The sequence below is a fragment of the Catharus ustulatus genome, chromosome 9, assembly GCF_009819885.2.
Source record: "Catharus ustulatus isolate bCatUst1 chromosome 9, bCatUst1.pri.v2, whole genome shotgun sequence".
In the NCBI taxonomy this organism is placed as follows: domain Eukaryota; kingdom Metazoa; phylum Chordata; class Aves; order Passeriformes; family Turdidae; genus Catharus; species Catharus ustulatus.
Window position 1 is genome coordinate 10,404,931 of NC_046229.1, and position 15,629 is coordinate 10,420,559.

At 50.7% G+C, this 15,629-nt stretch overlaps 2 protein-coding genes across 2 annotated transcripts; one reads left to right on the forward strand and one right to left on the reverse strand.

The window, feature by feature from the left end:
- Positions 1–610: 610 nt before the first annotated feature.
- On the forward strand, positions 611–3,760 carry CCDC17 (coiled-coil domain containing 17). The gene is made up of 7 exons (XM_033067685.1): positions 611–632; positions 727–916; positions 1,171–1,356; positions 1,457–1,586; positions 1,676–1,802; positions 1,906–1,965; positions 2,052–3,760. The coding sequence occupies exons 2-7, from the start codon at positions 737–739 to the stop codon at positions 2,401–2,403; spliced, it is 1,035 nt and encodes a 344-aa protein (XP_032923576.1). The 5' UTR covers positions 611–632; positions 727–736; the 3' UTR covers positions 2,404–3,760.
- A 558-nt stretch (positions 3,761–4,318) lies between these two features.
- LOC117000222 (nuclear autoantigenic sperm protein) lies at positions 4,319–15,460 on the reverse strand. The gene is made up of 15 exons (XM_033067686.1): positions 15,294–15,460; positions 14,498–14,548; positions 13,606–13,716; positions 13,019–13,099; positions 12,753–12,850; positions 11,176–12,021; positions 9,316–9,398; positions 8,349–8,425; positions 8,147–8,220; positions 7,037–7,225; positions 6,650–6,816; positions 6,191–6,244; positions 6,026–6,097; positions 4,990–5,121; positions 4,319–4,491 (listed from the first exon to the last, which is right to left on the reverse strand). The coding sequence occupies exons 1-15, from the start codon at positions 15,353–15,355 to the stop codon at positions 4,438–4,440; spliced, it is 2,151 nt and encodes a 716-aa protein (XP_032923577.1). The 5' UTR covers positions 15,356–15,460; the 3' UTR covers positions 4,319–4,437.
- Positions 15,461–15,629: the final 169 nt, after the last annotated feature.

Genomic DNA, 15,629 nt, shown 5'->3' on the forward strand with positions numbered 1-15,629 from the left:
GTTGTGCCCTGACCCTGCTGTGGGCTGTGTTGGGTTTAAACAGCAATGAAACTGGAAGTGGCAGTGGCTCTGGGTGAGCCTGGTGGGACAAGTCCCCATCCATCAAATGGCAGCTTTTTCCTGAGCAAGTCATGAGTTTGTAATGGATACCACTGGCATTGAGGTGAGGGGAAAAGCTTGTAGGGACTTGGCAAGCAGAGCTGAGGTGGATGCAAGGATGGAAAGCAGGGAGCTTTTTTGGGAACAAGGGCAGGGCATGGACACCTGTGGCAAGAAGGGGGAGAAGGGGTTTCACCTCTGTTGGAGGTTACCCCTTAGCTGAAAGTCTGCTAAGGAGCAGCTAAGTGGGAGCTGCTGCAAGGTGGGCAAAGGGCACTCCTGCACAACCCCAGAGCCAGCATGCCTGGCAGCAAGCACTTTGTAACCACGGAGGGACTCAGGGCAGTGGGACCTCCCTCACCTTGTTTTCTCTAGATTGCTCAGGTGGCTCGGTGACCTTTTTCCCCCGTTCCAGTGCCCGTGGTAAACAATGGGAATGTCCAGGGCTGGCTGGGGGCGCGGCCCTCCCTGCCCAGCCCAGCTTCCAGCTTAGCAACAGTGGCTTCAAACACTGCAGCCACTGCCGCCAGCAGGTCAGTGCACACTTCAGCCCTTCCCAGGGTGCCAGCCCCGCGGGGGAGCCCCTCTCCCTGTCCCCTGAGTGACCTCACCCGCTCTGCTTTCCAGGGTATTGGACATGGGGGCCTTCCTCTGCCCCCGCTGCCGCTTGGAGTTCAGATCCCGACCGCTGCTGCGGATGCACCTGGAGAAGCTGTGCCTCGGGCCCCCGGCGCCCAGCAGCTCCTGCCTCCATGGGGGGAACCCTCTGCCTGCGGAGGGAGCACAGGGCACGGCAAGGAAACCACAGGACGTCTCGGTAGTGTGGAGCTGGGTCTGGCACAGAACGGGGACGGGGTTGGTGCTGGGTTGGGGAACAGGGTGTCACATCCTGGCGCCAGCTTGGTCTGGCCTCCATCCTACCCTGCCTGCCCCACACAGGCAGGCAGCTCTTGGTGCTTATTTTGGCAAAACCAGAAAAGTATGTTATTAAGGGAGAAGTGGGGGGGAAGAGGTGCGCGGAATTGGAGGAGGGTGGGGATGTCGCTCTTTTCTTCTCTCTGTGTCTGCGAGGTTGGGGTGTCCCAAAATACGGACGACGCTGAGCCACTCCATCACTTTATGCTTCGTGGGGTCCCACCAGCTGTGTGGGGACAGCGGAGGCCAGGGCGGGGAGCTCCCCTGGGGGATGTGCTCACCCCCCGTGAGAGGGCCCTGCTCCGTGCGGCTGACACCGATTCTGGGAGGCTGCCAGTGGAGGTACGGTGAATCCCGAGTGCCGGGGGGGCATCAGCAGCCCTATGGCTTCCCAGGACTGGGGGGCCAGCCCCTCCTTCCCGGTGACCCCCGTGTGCTGCAGGAAGATCCCCCCCGGCAGCCGCTCCCACGGCAGGGGCACCGGCAGCCGCCGCAGGAGCTGCTGGAAGCCCACGAACGCCAGGTGGCCGCGATCCAGGCCAGGACCCAGCAGCTGGAGCGGCAGAGAGAGGGTAGGCCCTGGCAGGGTTCTGGGGCAATGGAGATGCAGTGTGGGGCTGTGGGGGCCGTGCTGAGCCCCTGGCCCCTCGCTGTCCATCAGGGCTGTGCCGGCGGCTGGCGGCTCTGGGGGCCAGGGCACCTCTGGGCCCCCAGCCCGAGCAGGGGGAGCCGGAGCCGAGCCAAGGCCTGCCCGACCAGGCTGGACAGATCCGAACAGCACAGCACAGGTGAGCCCTGGCCTGAGGGCTCACAGCACAGAGCCCTGGCCCTGTGGGGTGCTCTCCATCCCCGTTGGCTCCCTCACGCCCTATTTGCCTCTCTCCTCCCCAGGGCCACACTCCACCTTGACACCCTCCTACCGCCTGTGGGGCCGCTCGCAGCTGAGGCCAGGTGAGGGGTGAGGGTCTGTGGGCGATGGCAGCTCCAAGCAAGCACCTGGACGAGCCCTGGCCATGGCTGATCCGGGGCTCTGGCAGGGCACTGCGACTGTCCTACCTGCGCTCCGGGGGACACGACCCTGCCATCCTGGACCAGCTTCTCCACCTCCAGCTGGAGGCCACGGACCTGGAGAAAGGAACTGCAGGGCTGCGCAGGGGCAGGCGGATGGGTAAGCGCCAACAGCAGACCCAGGCCTGTCCCCCCACAGGGACCGTGGCCCCACAGCCGGCACCTGAGGCACCCCCGGCTGTGCCAGCAGAGCCCCCCAGCGCTGGCACACACGGTCTGGATGCAGCACTGCTGGCCGTGGAGCTGGAGAACTGGCGTCTAGAAGATGAACTGTTGGCACTGAAGGTCAGGAGGGAGAGGAGAGCAGACGCTGGTAGGTGATGGGTCCCCCATCTGCACCCCACAAGCGCCAGCTGCCTCTGTGGCTGCAGCATCAGAGCCCTGAGCTGGACATGGCTCCTGGAAATATTGGCAAGTGGAGGGGCTGCAGCTAGGGGTGGGCTCTCTGTAGTGAGAAGGGAGAGGCCCAGTCTCCAGACTGAATGTGGGCCTGGGGAGATGCCAGGAAAATGGCTGCTGTAAACCCCACGGTGTCCAAATCGTTGCCCAGGCTCACAGGCAAGCCAGCGGCACACGGAGGAACTGGCCCAGCTCCAGGCAGAGGTGGGAATGCTGCGATGGCACACGGAGCAGACAAGGCCATGGCTGCACCCTCCTGTCTTCCCTCGCCCTATAGCTCGCCCACTGCCACCAGCCCTGGCTGTGCCAGAACTTTTCACGGTAAGAGCCTCAGCCCAGGACGATTTTCAACTGTCCAAGGAGGGGAGAGGGGAGTTTGGATTGGGCTTCCAGCTAGGATAGAAGATGGGTGTGGAGGTACAAGCTTGGGGACATTTGGGAACCGCTCCCTTGGCTGCACTTGGGGCAGGAGGTGAGTCCCCACCAGTGCTGGACCAGGGGTGTGACTTGCTCTGCACACCCAGTGTCACATGTGAGGGGATGGCCAGGACCCTCCTGCCCTTGACATCACTTTTTTCCTTTCCCAGGAGCCCCCCAGGCCAGCACTGGGGCCTGGCAGGCCCACAGCCCATGTGCCCCCTGGACTCCCCCTCACCCCTTTTGTGGCCCTGGAGGACCCTCCTCCTGCTCAGGAGCCCCCAGCACGAGACAGGGGCCCCTGAAGGTGAGCCAGGAATAGGCCATGGCCCCACAGGACTGCCCTGCCACCCCCTCCACCACCTTCAAAATGGGGCTTCAGGAACTGTTGGGGTGATGAAGGGACAGCAAAATCTGTGTTTGAGCTGCAGAGATGGGTTTAGGCAGTTTTAGAGTTAGTACCAGGATCCCACAGTGCTGGGGTGGGTAGAAGCGTACAGGATCAGTGCTGGGAACCAAAGAGGCTCCAGGCATTTGAGCAGGAAAAGGACAGGCAAACCCCTGAGCCAGCAGCAAACTCAGTTACACAGCTCAGCCTCCACCTCAGGAGGGAGCCCACACCCAGAGTGGTTCAACCACCCCTGCTCACAGTGGTGGTTGGGGACAGGCAGAGGGGCACAAAAAATTCCTTGCCCTCAGGCACAGCCCCATAGGCAGCTCTCTGTAGGGAAGTCCAACCCCCAGGCATGCACAGCTCTGCTCTGGGAACCAGCAGAAGCCCCAGCCATCTTTCAAAAATATCAGAGGCCCTGTGCTCTATGTTTAATAAAAGGCTTCAGCTCATTGCTCTTCACTTCTTGGCCTTTTTTAATATACACACATGCCAGAGGACAGTCCCAGCCCCAGCTGGGCACTCAAGGTGGCTCAGGGGACAGCCATGTCCCTGCCTCCAACCATCAGCATCTGCTCCTGCATGCCCCTGCGGGGTGAAAAATGGACATGGAGCAGAGATAAAATACACAGCAACAAAGCCCAGGATGTTACAAAGCTCTTTATCAGCCTTCCCCACTATCTTCAGGCTGCTCAAAACTGAGGGAGGCACTATCAGAACCCACTTCAGGCTCAGCCTTGAATGAACAAAACACAGCCCCAGCTGTGACAAGGCCCCAGCAGAAGGGAAGAAGTTCAAATCCCTGGACAACACAGTGAAGTTCAGGCAATGCTCTCCTTCCCTGCAGCAGCCAGCCCTGCCTGACCCATCCAACCCTCTGCTCCTGCCTAAGGAGGCAGGTGTGGGTGGAAATGCTGAAGCTACAGGAAGCAGGAGCTCAGCAGTAGGCCAGGGCTGAGACCTGCAGCCAAGGGGGACAGTCAGGAGCAGAGGCTGGAACCTGTCACAGGATGAAGGTCAAGACAGAGACCATTTGCATACAATCTTTATTGAAGTCATACAAAAGTTGCCAAAAAGTGAAAAAATACACTATATACAAAACCATTTTCCTTGTAAGGAGAGGAGTGTCCAAGGTTAAAGAATCATTATCATACTGTGCTTTCAACTGCAGCCCCTGATTCTGCTTGTGGCCTTTTCTCTGTCTAAAAGAGAAGATAAGGGTTTGTTTTTAAAAGACAAGATACAGTCTCTTACAGCACCAACTCATGCAGCAGCCCAAGAGTTCTGTAATTTGAAGACTTAACAATGTGAGCTTTGCAAGCCTCCAGAGCCCAACACTACCCTAAAGCATTGACAGTAACAAGTACAGCCCAGGGTAAGTAACCAAACCCAAGAACATTAAAAATTAGGGGAAGACCCTGTGCTGGAGTTGAGCCCAGCAAAAAACCACCCAGAACCTGTCTCTGTCCCACCCCACAGGTGCCAAGGCTCCACAGCTGGGTATGTCCAGCCTACACAGGTCAGCAACACAGCATAACATGCATCCTGCCCACTAGGAATCTTCATCTCATCTGGGAAACCTTCTAAAGGAGAGCAGGCAATAAAACCAGAACATCTACCAGGCACAGAACCATCCCTGAACAGAGAGCAGGAGAAATAAAATAAAAAAGACGGCCCAGACTCCTGGCTCAGCTGCCCACCTCCTCTTCCATTTTTTCCACAACCTCATTTCCACTGGGGACAGGGTTCCCACCACCACCATTGACAGCTGGTTCTGGTTTAGATTTCTTGGCTTCGTTGTCTCCCTGATGAGTGTCCTCCTCTGGTTTCCTCTGAAGAAAAAAATTGTTTATAATCCTCACTAAGTACAAATCAAAGTTTAAATACTTTTGTGAAGTTTAGCATTAGATATCACTGCACATCATCTACTCAACCTCTGCTTGCCAGGCTCAGGACAGACTCCCCAGTTTGAGGCTCTGACACTGAGGTCTCAACCACAGTGACACTGTGGGTGACAGGATCTCTAGAGCTGAGTTATCCTTAGTTACAGTCTGGCAAGGAAAGGTGCAATCACTGAGCCTGTAACAGTTCCAGGGTAGACTGAGGGCATCTACAACACTTGAAATCACCTAAAGCAGCTCCCAATCACTCCAGGCACACCTGAACTGACCAGCCGATGCAACAGAGGCAACATAAAACTGAGAGTATCCCCTACAAGATCTTAGTTTTTATCAGCCAACATTTCATAACACTTAAAGGAACCAAGTTCTCAACAGCTGATCTCTTTAAGAGGCAGTTTACCATTACCACCAGCATGGCTTTACTATTGTCCAAGTCCCAATTTCCTTTTGGATAGAAAGGAACCCAGCTCAGCCTGGTTGCCTGCTTTTTCTCTGAGATCTGCAGGTGACCCTGCTGCTCTTGAGGGTCCTCAGCAGAGGAAGTTCCTGTTCAGGGAACACCTGCAGGAGCCACACAAGCAGGTCAGATTTACATCAGCGTGGGTCAGGCAGGGTGCTGAACCACCAAGAATGGTCTCCTGGAGGCCAAATGGTTCCCAGACTAATTGGCTCCCAGTGGAAAGGAGTTTCATACACTGCTGGTTTTTCTTTTGGAGTGTTTTTCCATTATACAACTAAGCAAAATAAAAATACTTTTAAGACAAATCCAATTACACAGAGCAAGCCAGTGGTACTTCAGCAAACTGCTTGTCTAACAAGTCATTTCTGGACTCACCTTTTTCCTGACTAGATGAGAGATGTCTGTTACACACTGAGATGCACCATCAGCTCCTTTCCTTACTGGAATCTGTTACAAGACAGACATGGACACATGAGCAAACACAAACAGTAATCTTTGGAGCAGACAAGAACTAATAACATTCATTTTAGATTAACTTACTGTGGACACAGAACCACTGTCTTCACTTCGTGCAAAGCCAGATGTAGTTCCAACCTTAAGAAAAGCAGAAAAAACCAGACTGTGGCAAATGATACATGTGAACTTAGTGAGATACAGAAAGCCCAAGTCCTTCACATCCCAACACTGGATTCTGCTCTTCTGCACAGGAAAGATGCAAGGTGCACTCCACATTTGCCCATAATTTCTAGCACTGATACATTAAATGCCACAGAAGTCTACCAAATTCCTGTTTAATTTGGAACAATTAGTATCAGGGCTCTTAGTAAATATCCTCTTCAGACGTCAGCTGCCTCAGTTTCCTTCTCACAACCACAGCCTGGTAACACCTGTGAGCAACCACCAGCACCTGATCAAATCTGAGCTCATCCCATTACTGATTTACACTAAGTTCCACTGGAAGAAGAGTTGGGTCAAAAGGAAACCATAGGACACACTCACCAGAGTTGCTTTCAGTCCTAGCTCAGCTACTTTTGCACTCTTCTGTGACTCCTTTGAATCTTCTATCTTCTCTTTAATTTCAGGAAGCAGTCCCTTCAGCTCCTCTATCTCCTTCTCGTCCTCAGGGGACCCAGTGTCTGCCTTCTTTATTCGCTCAGTCAGTATTGCTGGGATGAAACAGTTATCAGGGCAAAACACCTTGAGACAAAGTAACTGTCCAGTTACCGACATGCAGAGGCAATTATCTGCTAACAAACAGTTTTAACAATCCCGCTCTTGCTGCAGGCTGTCACTGCTTTCAGATAAAACACAACACAGCAGGAAATGAGTACACCTCACTACTTTGCCTTGTGAAAACTCACGAGGCAGCTTCAGAATTCCACGTACCCAGTCTCTTGTCTATGACCTCCATGGACTTCCCAAACTGCAGCACGGCCTCGTCGAAGTCGCTGTTGTAGTGGTAGGCCAGGGCGAGCTGGTAGTGGCTCTCAGCCAGGAGCCGGTCGTGAGCCTCCAGGTACTTCTGCTGCAGGGCCAGGCAGGCCTGGAACTCCTCTATTGCCTGGGTGTAGTTTTCTACAGGAGAAAGCCCCAAGGTCTTTACAAACCTCAGTAATTATCCACAGCAGCACCATCTAAACCCTGGTTTGGTCACTCTGTGTTTTGGTACACATGATACAGTCTGCAAACAGAACCACCACTGAACACAGCAGTGCTGGGCTGCTTTCAGATCAGGTGACAACTCTGCTCCCCTGAGAGGCTGTCTAGGCCAGCTCCTCTCTGGTTCTCTCACAAGTGCTCCAACTTCAGCACAGAAAACTGAGCAGCCAAGTCACAGCAGGCACCAAATCCTCCTGCTTCACCTTCTACCAGGAACTGAATGTAACTGGTCACAACTGCAACACGGATCTGGAGCTAAGGACAGTGCCACCTTCCTGCCAAGCTCTCCCCAAATGTGCTCTAGTGACATAAGACACAACTCTTGCTGTGTAGCCCTGCTCCAGAAACCTGTTGGATTATTTCCAATGCCTGCTCCAGAGAAAGCATACATTTGGATTTAATGACATTAAAATACCTTTTTAAATGAAAGGCAACTGAGACATTACAAGGCACAAGGCTTGCTTCCACTTTTCTCTGCTATGTAACACAAGGGTCTTACCAGACCAGGAATTGGTCTAAGAGACTCAACTATTTTTCATGACAATTTCAGAAAGGTTTGGTCATTTCAGAAAGCAGAACACAAGGCTGTTTGTGATCTGGCAACACACTTCTTACTGAAACCTTTTTTTTTTCCACTGTTCTGCAATAGCACAGACTATCCTATTTAAGGCACCAACTATTACTTCCAAAGCTTCTCACGTGGCTGCAACTATCACCATCAGTCTAATTTGTTCTCATCTTGACAGCCTTAACTCACATCTGCTTATTTTAAAGTACAAAACCCAACAACAGAAAGTAGAACCAAGCACTTTGGACACAAGAATTAACATTACTTACCAGATTCAATGCTAACTTCTCCTAACTTCAGATGAGCTTGAGCTGCATGGAGCTGAGCTTCTTTTGTTTCTTGTCTACAGCAAGAACAAAAACGTTTTCAAATCCTAATCAGAGCATGCCACATTCTCTAACTGGCTAGGCCACCATCCAATTTACATTGAGTTTCTGTGGTATATACCCAGATTAGAACTTCAGTCTTTACCTCTTGTAAATGACTTTCGCTAACTCCAGCATGTCCCAGGCTAGCTCAAGATTGCCAATTTCATCCTCCTCACTTTCCTGTAAAGACCAGAAATGCATGACAGATTAAGTGACTAGATCACATCAAACACCACCACTAAATTCCCAACCAGTGTTATCGAGGAATCTGTTTCTGCAAGAGGTAAACATTGCACCAGTAGGGAAAAAAAAAAAAAAAGAATATGCAGAAGTTATTGCATCAACCATAACTTGGCCTGGAGTAAAGGTGTTTCAATGGAACATGAGCTCACATTGTTTTGTGATATGTTAATTTTTTTTTCCAGAAATAACAGGGCACCAAGCACCAGTATTATCTCAAGAGCAAGGCCTTGGTTAAGGTTCTCTTTAGATGAATCAAATTAAGTTGGCAGTCCAGCTTTTTTTAATGAGCCTTTGAGTTTTTTTAGAGTAGTCTGAGAAAGGAAGAGACAATTATCTCATGATTAGTGCCGCTCTACAGGGCAGCAGATTTTACCAGGCATTTTGACTGCTACATTGATGTACATCTCAGGTTTGATGAGCACCACACTTCTCAAACAATTCCCATCCCAATCAGCTTACTGGACCAGGAGACTTCAACATGCACAGTAAAACAACCAGACAAGCAGAGAATTAACTGTTCCAAGTAACTCTAGTGACAGGCTGGAACAGCTCTCTGCCTTCCCCTGCACCACCAGGCCATGTTAGCTCAGCACACCACAAGCATTTGTGTCAGAGCAGCTGAACAAACCCGAGTTTACTGACACAGCCAGGCAGATGCTACAATGCAGACTAGGCCTAACACTGGACATTCCTAAGCAATATTGGCTTTCAGAAGTATTCTCCTACACAGAACTAAATGAAACACACTTGAGCTTTTAGAAGGCTATCATTTAAGCCTAATACTGCATCCTTCCATGAGTACTGGTGTTGGACCTCAGCAACCTCACCTTGTCTTCCACTGTCAATTCATTCTCCTTATCATCTTCAGCTTTATCATTTTCTTTATCCTCCTCTTCAGATTCTTCTGTTTCTAGAAGGCAAGTAGTTGCATGAGGACACTTCTGGTTACTGTGCTTGCTCAACATGGAGTCAGGCAGAATATGTTATATCCAACCCTTATCCTTCCAGTGACAGGTTAGAGGTGTGATGAAAGAAGAACAGATACATTAAAGTCTCAGCATCAGCAGCCATCTTGCTGGAACTGTTCAGCACTGTAGACTAAAGCAGTCCTTAAGTTCAACTTCTTACTATCCACAACAAAAACTTACATAGAATTTAATTCTCACAAATCTGTTGTCAGCTCTCACTGAAGCCACGAGACCCTGAGCAGCCTTACAGGCACTGGCCAGCTGCTGAATTTCATGCTACAGAAAATAAGTGTTTTCAGCAAGATAGCTGCCAAGCTGCACACAAATTAGTCTGTTTTTGAGTTCATGATCCTCATGTCAGGCATTTAAGTGTCAGTGTTAATGAACCTCTTCTTGTGTAGAACTAATTTGACTTTTGACACTCTGCAAGAGCACCACATCATCTGTTCTACCAGCAGAAGACATTTGGGAAAATGTGCAGTGAAGGAATATGGCTAATAACTCCAGAGCAGTGGTTGGTCACAGGCTGAAGTCCCACAGTTCCTGTATCACAACCTCTGGCTAATTCCAGAACAGGAGCTTGATTAGCAGGGGCACTGAGAGCCTGTGAACTCACTAGTCTACCTCCCAACACACCCACCACTGAGAGGGTCAAACCTGTACACATGAAGACATCTTGTATAAAGGTAAAACAGAAGTGATGTCAGGATGCTAAGATTTAAGTAGTGGGAGGAGTTTGGAACGACACAGCACCAGACCAGGATGTTCCAGAGGGTCTTCACACTCCCAGACTTGGGGCAAAAAGCAGAAGTGTGTGTGCATAAGCAGCTTTTCAGCACTGAGGGTGAGAAGCAGGTAACTACTCAGTTTATTTTCAGTCATCTTCTCTCCACACAGACACCTTTTAGGCCACTGCTCCACCACTGAGTGTTCACTATGCTTAGCAGAAGAAATAGCTTTCTTCCAGGGTCCAGTAAGGCACTGCCTGTGAAGATGAGTTACTGACAAGCAAAGCTGCAATTACCATTTATCAATTAACTTGTGCAATAGAAGGCACGGGCCCACTACAGCCACTGCTGCAGCAAAGGGTGCAAGTCTTGCTTCAGCAGAGCCCTGGAAACAGCTATAATAAAGCAGGGAAGCAGAAGGGCAGAAGCTGGACAGCCAGAAGACTGTACTAGAGCAGCAATAAGCCTTCAGCAAATCAAGTTTAGATTTTCCAACAAAATTCTCACTAGCAATGACCATCAGAAAGACTCAAATGAAGAATTCCTTTCCTCCACCAGAAGTAAACACTTTATGTGTTCAGCTGTTCTTGTTTTTTCATCACCATTTTAAAATAAAACACAGCTATAACCAGAGGCAATTTGTGCTTCAAGTTAAGTGAAGGTTAGTGCAATACACCCAGAAGCATGCAAGTGAACATCCATTCAGTATTCTCCACCAGCCTAGCCATTACTTACACATTTCACAGGGCTGTCAGTTTGCTTTCAAGTAAGACTTGCTTTGCAGTTAGTTAAGCGTTAGTCTAGAGAAACTGAGACTATTCACTATTCCTTGAAACTTTACTTTTATGTAAAGTCCTTCAAGAGCCCCTTTACTGTGCCTTTTCCTTATTCTAAGGCAAACAGAAAATTCTGAATGGAACACTTTTTACCCATTGTTAGCCAAATTCATCAAGTCATCCACCCACAAGTACTTTTCTCCTCTCAGTGTTACCTTCTCCCTCTTCCATCAGGTCATCTTTCTCTTCTTTTTCTACCTTAGCACCTTCACTCTCTTCCATCAGATCATCTTTCTTTTCCTCTTTCTCTACCTTAGCAGCAACTTCAGCATTTTCTTTCATGTCATTAGGCGGCTCTTTGCCCTCTGTGGGCACAGGTTCTTTTGAGGACTCTGTCTCTTTAGATTCACCTGGTTTCTCTTCTGTAACTGTCTCTATTGGCTCTTGTTTTTCTTCTGCCTTCTTCTGTTCAGTCACCTCTGCATCCCCTTCTGCAGCTTCTTTCTGTTCAACAGCAGCTGCTGCCTGTGCTTCTGCCTTCTCCTCCACAGCTGTCTCTGCCTGCTGTTCTACAGCCTCTCCTTTCTCCACAGCTGGGTCTTTTTCTGTTGCTTCTGCTGCCTGTTTTTCTGTCTCTCCCTTCTCTTCCACAGCCGCTTCAGCCTCTTCCACAGCTGCGTTTGTCTCCTTGTCTGACACTTCTGTTGTTCTCTCCTTCTCCTCAGCTGCCTTCTCTACCTTGTCCTCTACAGTCTTCTGCTCTTTTTCTACCTCCACCTCTTCCACAGCTCCCTCCTCTTTCACAGGCACCTGCTTCTTCTGCTCTTCTGAAGTTTCTTGTCCCACAGCAATCTCAGTCTTCTCTTCAGCCTCTTTGGGCTTTGCATCCTTATCATCAGCTGCTTCTTTGGGTTTTTCTTCTGTAATCTCTTTCATTTCAACATCCTCTTCTTTGATTTCCTTCTCAGATAGTACTGTAGACTCTTCTGTGGACTTTTTGGCCTCTTCCTTTTCCCCCATGGCGTTATAAACCTGTTCTCTCAACTCCTCCCTTGCTTCTTCTACATGATTGAGGAAGCATAAACATTTCTTCGAGTTTAGTGATAAAGACATTTACGGGCACTGACAACACCACCCTCAAGACCCTCCAGAGTGTTGGTTTGTTACCAAGTTGGATGACATTTCTAAAAGCTTCATTTTCCAAGTACAAAGAATTAGGAGACAACCAACATAGCCACTTGATCTAAGCAAGGCCCTTCCCCTTCCCCAGACTGCAGCATTGCAAGCGGCCGCTCAAGCAGTGTGCGGTTGTGCAGCGATTTTAGTCACAGCTAAGCAAGAGGTACCAGTCTGGAAGGACAGGAATTCCTGTACCCTCTCCAGCTGCAGGCAGTGTAAAATAGCCACTGTTCTTGGCACTTTGTACAGAGACTCTGACCTGTGGGACTACACACACTGTACTGCTACAAGGTTACAAAGCAGTTGGAGTCAGCGGTGAAGCTTAAGAAAGCAATTTTGAATGCAGTGTTTCAGGACACAGACACCTGGTGACCCTTTTACACATGCTTTCAGTGACCAGCTCCTTGCAGATGTTTTACAGGTTTTGCTTATCTTTAAGCAAGACTAAAAAAAAAAAAAATATATCAAACAGAAACAGAGTCCATTCAGACTGCCAAGAGTTTCAATAGAGTAATTCAGGCTACCCAAGATACCAATGGACTAAACTTGGATCATTCCAACAAGGAAACACAGCCTGGTGCCTCCATGGCAGGGGGCAGGCAGCTTTACATACCATCAGCAGCTGGCAATGCAGAGTCATCTTCTGCTTTTTCTCCTTCCTCTTCCACCTGCACCCCTTCTAAGGCATTTCCCAGCACACCATTTTCCATTCTAAAGGGAATAGGAGTTGGTTATGCCTTGGATCTTTTAATACCATCACCTGAACTGCACAAGCTGCAATGACACAGCCCATCCCACCCAGGGCAATCCTGCCCCTAAAGGAGTGAAATCCTGTTACACCACTCACACTCTTCACGAAATGACAAACTGTCGCTGTACCTTGCCAACTCCAGGAGAGATTTTCCATAATAAAAAAAAGCTTCTGCACACTCATCCGCTGTCTCACCGTACTTTTTACCCCTACAAAAATAATAAAGAATTATTTGCCTGTGCCTGCTTTAGATTTGGACATGTGAACTTGAACATTAAATATTCCTAGACAAAAGGATCATTTTCTTGACCCATTTGCCATTGCTTTAAATAAATATTGAATGCTTCTCTCAGTTAGATATGGCTCTCAAACACCCAGTCGAGGAAATTATTCTGTAACCCAAAATGTACAATTCACAGACACTGATCAAGACTAGCGAACAAGTTACTAGAGAAGACACCTGCATAATAAACTGTTAAATCTCTTTCCCTCCTTAGGGAACTCTGCAGGTAACGCCTATTACAAAAGCCACCTAAACTGCACAGCAGCTACAGCATTGCCCAACTGCTGGGTGACTTTAAATAGGTTGTCTCCTCCTCAGTTGCATTATAAACACGTTAGGTAAAAATCCCAATCCTTCTTGCACAATCCAGACCGAAACAGTCAAGCTGAAGCCCAAGCCCAGCAAAAACACACAGAACATTTTACTACTCACAGCAAGCTTGCAGCTTCCTGGAACGCATTCACAGCGGCTGGAATGTTTCCCATAACCAAGTGCTTCTGTCCTAAACCCAACAGTTTCTTTGATTCTCCATCCACATCCATACTGGAGGAAGAGAAAATAAATCAAATAAAGGATCCTGATAGTTTTCACCGTAATTTCAGCTTTCAAAATTTAGTCTGCTTTATGGAACGAGTTGCATACGCTACAGTGGTTGGAACTACCAGGGTAGGTGGGATTTATTTGGTTTTGTTTGTGTAAATCTGAAACAACTGATAGTTCCAATAACCAAGGGAAGACAAGCAATTTCATCCAACCACTGCAACAAGTAACAGAATCTCCTACGACAAAGGCTGCTAAAAAATATACTTTAGGAGTTGCACGCCAACACACCATGGAGCACCAGTGTTTTAGACTCCAGAGCTACATCAGGAAAAAGAAGAATAAACTCAAGTTAAAACTTTTTATAGCACAGCATGGTGCATCTGAGAAGAATGACAGATACAAGTGTCAGTTTCAATTCAGTGCATCTCTCACAGTTTCATTTCCAGAAGGTTCAACCTAACATCTCAGACCAGAAGAGGAGCCACCTACACACCTACAGAAGAATATCATCTATCACATGCCAGTTGCATACCTGTGCCTCTCCAGCACTAACTAAAAGCCCAAAAACTTCAAGAACAGCTGGTATTTTTGTATGGATCAGTCCCTGAAAGGGCCTTGCTGCATTAGATTTGTGCAAACCACTGTTTTTCAGCACCTACAGCACACATGGGAGTTAAATTCCAAGTCTAAGAAGCGATCTGAAGGGTGACCTTTGTGTTTCACCCAGTAACTCCGGGATTTTGTGTTATTTGATAACTGACACTTCCAGCTCCGATCTCACCTGTCTGTCTTGTCTGTGGATGTGGAAGGAGCTGCCAGTTCCGCTTCCATCCTGGAAACAGAAAATCGAATGTTTTTATAATTAATGTTTAGAACGGGCCACGCATTTCACAGCACGAGCTGAGCTCTCGGGGGTACGAAACAGTGCCAGAAGTCTGGCTTAGAGGCGCTCCTCCACCCCGAGCGGGCTCAGGCTCCTCGGTGTGGTGTTCATGGTTCGAAGGGAGGCCGTGAGGGGCTCGGCCAGCCCCTGCATGGCCGGTCCCGCGCAGACAATGGGGCCTTTCCCGCCTTCCGCCGGCCCCGCCCCCCGCCCTTGGCGCCAAACCCCGGCGGCGGCTCCTCACGGGCCGCCGGTCACGTGATGCCCGCCCCTTCCCCAGCCCGCCCCGCGGCTTCGGCTGCCCCCAACAAAGATGGCGGCGGCCGCGCAGCGGTCACGTGGTGGCTCCGCGCGAGCCGCGCGGGCCCAGCTGGCGCCGGAGGGAGCGGGGCGGCGGCACGTACCACCGCCGGCGGGGGGGGGACGGCGGAGGCAGGTACCACAAACAGCGAGGGGGGGACGGGGGAGGCAGGTACCACCACCGGCGAGGCGGAAAGGGGGGGAGGAGGGGGTGCAACTTCGCCTGCCCGACCAGCACCCCGAACCCTCCCCCTAAGGAAATCCGGCCCACCGGCCCCCTTACCCCCATCCCCTCCGGTACCCTGCGGCCCGAAGGCACCCCCCCCCCTCTCTCCTGAGCCCCCCGTCCCCGACACGCACACACCGTAACCGGGGCCAGCCTGCGCGGCCCTACCTAGTCTGGGAGGCCGGCGCGGGCTCAACGCAGGGGGGAGCGGCGATGGCCGAGGATTGCATAGAAGCTGCTGGAGAGAGGGGCGGCGGCGGCAGAGTGCAGCCCCCTGCCCCTCCGGCTGGCTATATACCCCCGAGGACACGCCCCGGCCCGCCTGGCGGCGCGCGCGCGCCGCGGGGGGACTACCGCTCCCGGCACGCTGCGCGCCCGCCCCGCCGCGGGACGCCGGGGGCGCCGCCGCGCGGAGCGCGCTGGGAAGTGTAGTGTTGGCAAGGGAGGCGGGGTCCCGCGGGGCATGCCGGGAGGTGCAGTCCCGCTCCCTCAGCCCGGCTGTGG

What these genes read in the sequence shown, in the direction of transcription:
- CCDC17 (XM_033067685.1), top strand. Translation starts at nt 737, where the DNA reads ATGGGGGCCTTCCTCTGCCCCCGCTGCCGCTTGGAGTTCAGATCCCGA. An exon ending in ATCCGAACAGCACAGCACAG is followed by an intron (nt 1,803 to 1,905) that starts GTGAGCCCTGGC and finishes TCTCCTCCCCAG; the next exon opens with GGCCACACTCCACCTTGACA. An exon ending in CCGCTCGCAGCTGAGGCCAG is followed by an intron (nt 1,966 to 2,051) that starts GTGAGGGGTGAG and finishes GGGCTCTGGCAG; the next exon opens with GGCACTGCGACTGTCCTACC.
- LOC117000222 (XM_033067686.1), bottom strand. Translation starts at nt 15,355, where the DNA reads ATGCAATCCTCGGCCATCGCCGCTCCCCCCTGCGTTGAGCCCGCGCCG. An exon ending in TGCATTGCCAGCTGCTGATG is followed by an intron (nt 12,022 to 12,752) that starts GTATGTAAAGCT and finishes TCAATCATGTAG; the next exon opens with AAGAAGCAAGGGAGGAGTTG. An exon ending in TGGAAAAAATGGAAGAGGAG is followed by an intron (nt 4,492 to 4,989) that starts GTGGGCAGCTGA and finishes CTTCTCTTTTAG; the next exon opens with ACAGAGAAAAGGCCACAAGC.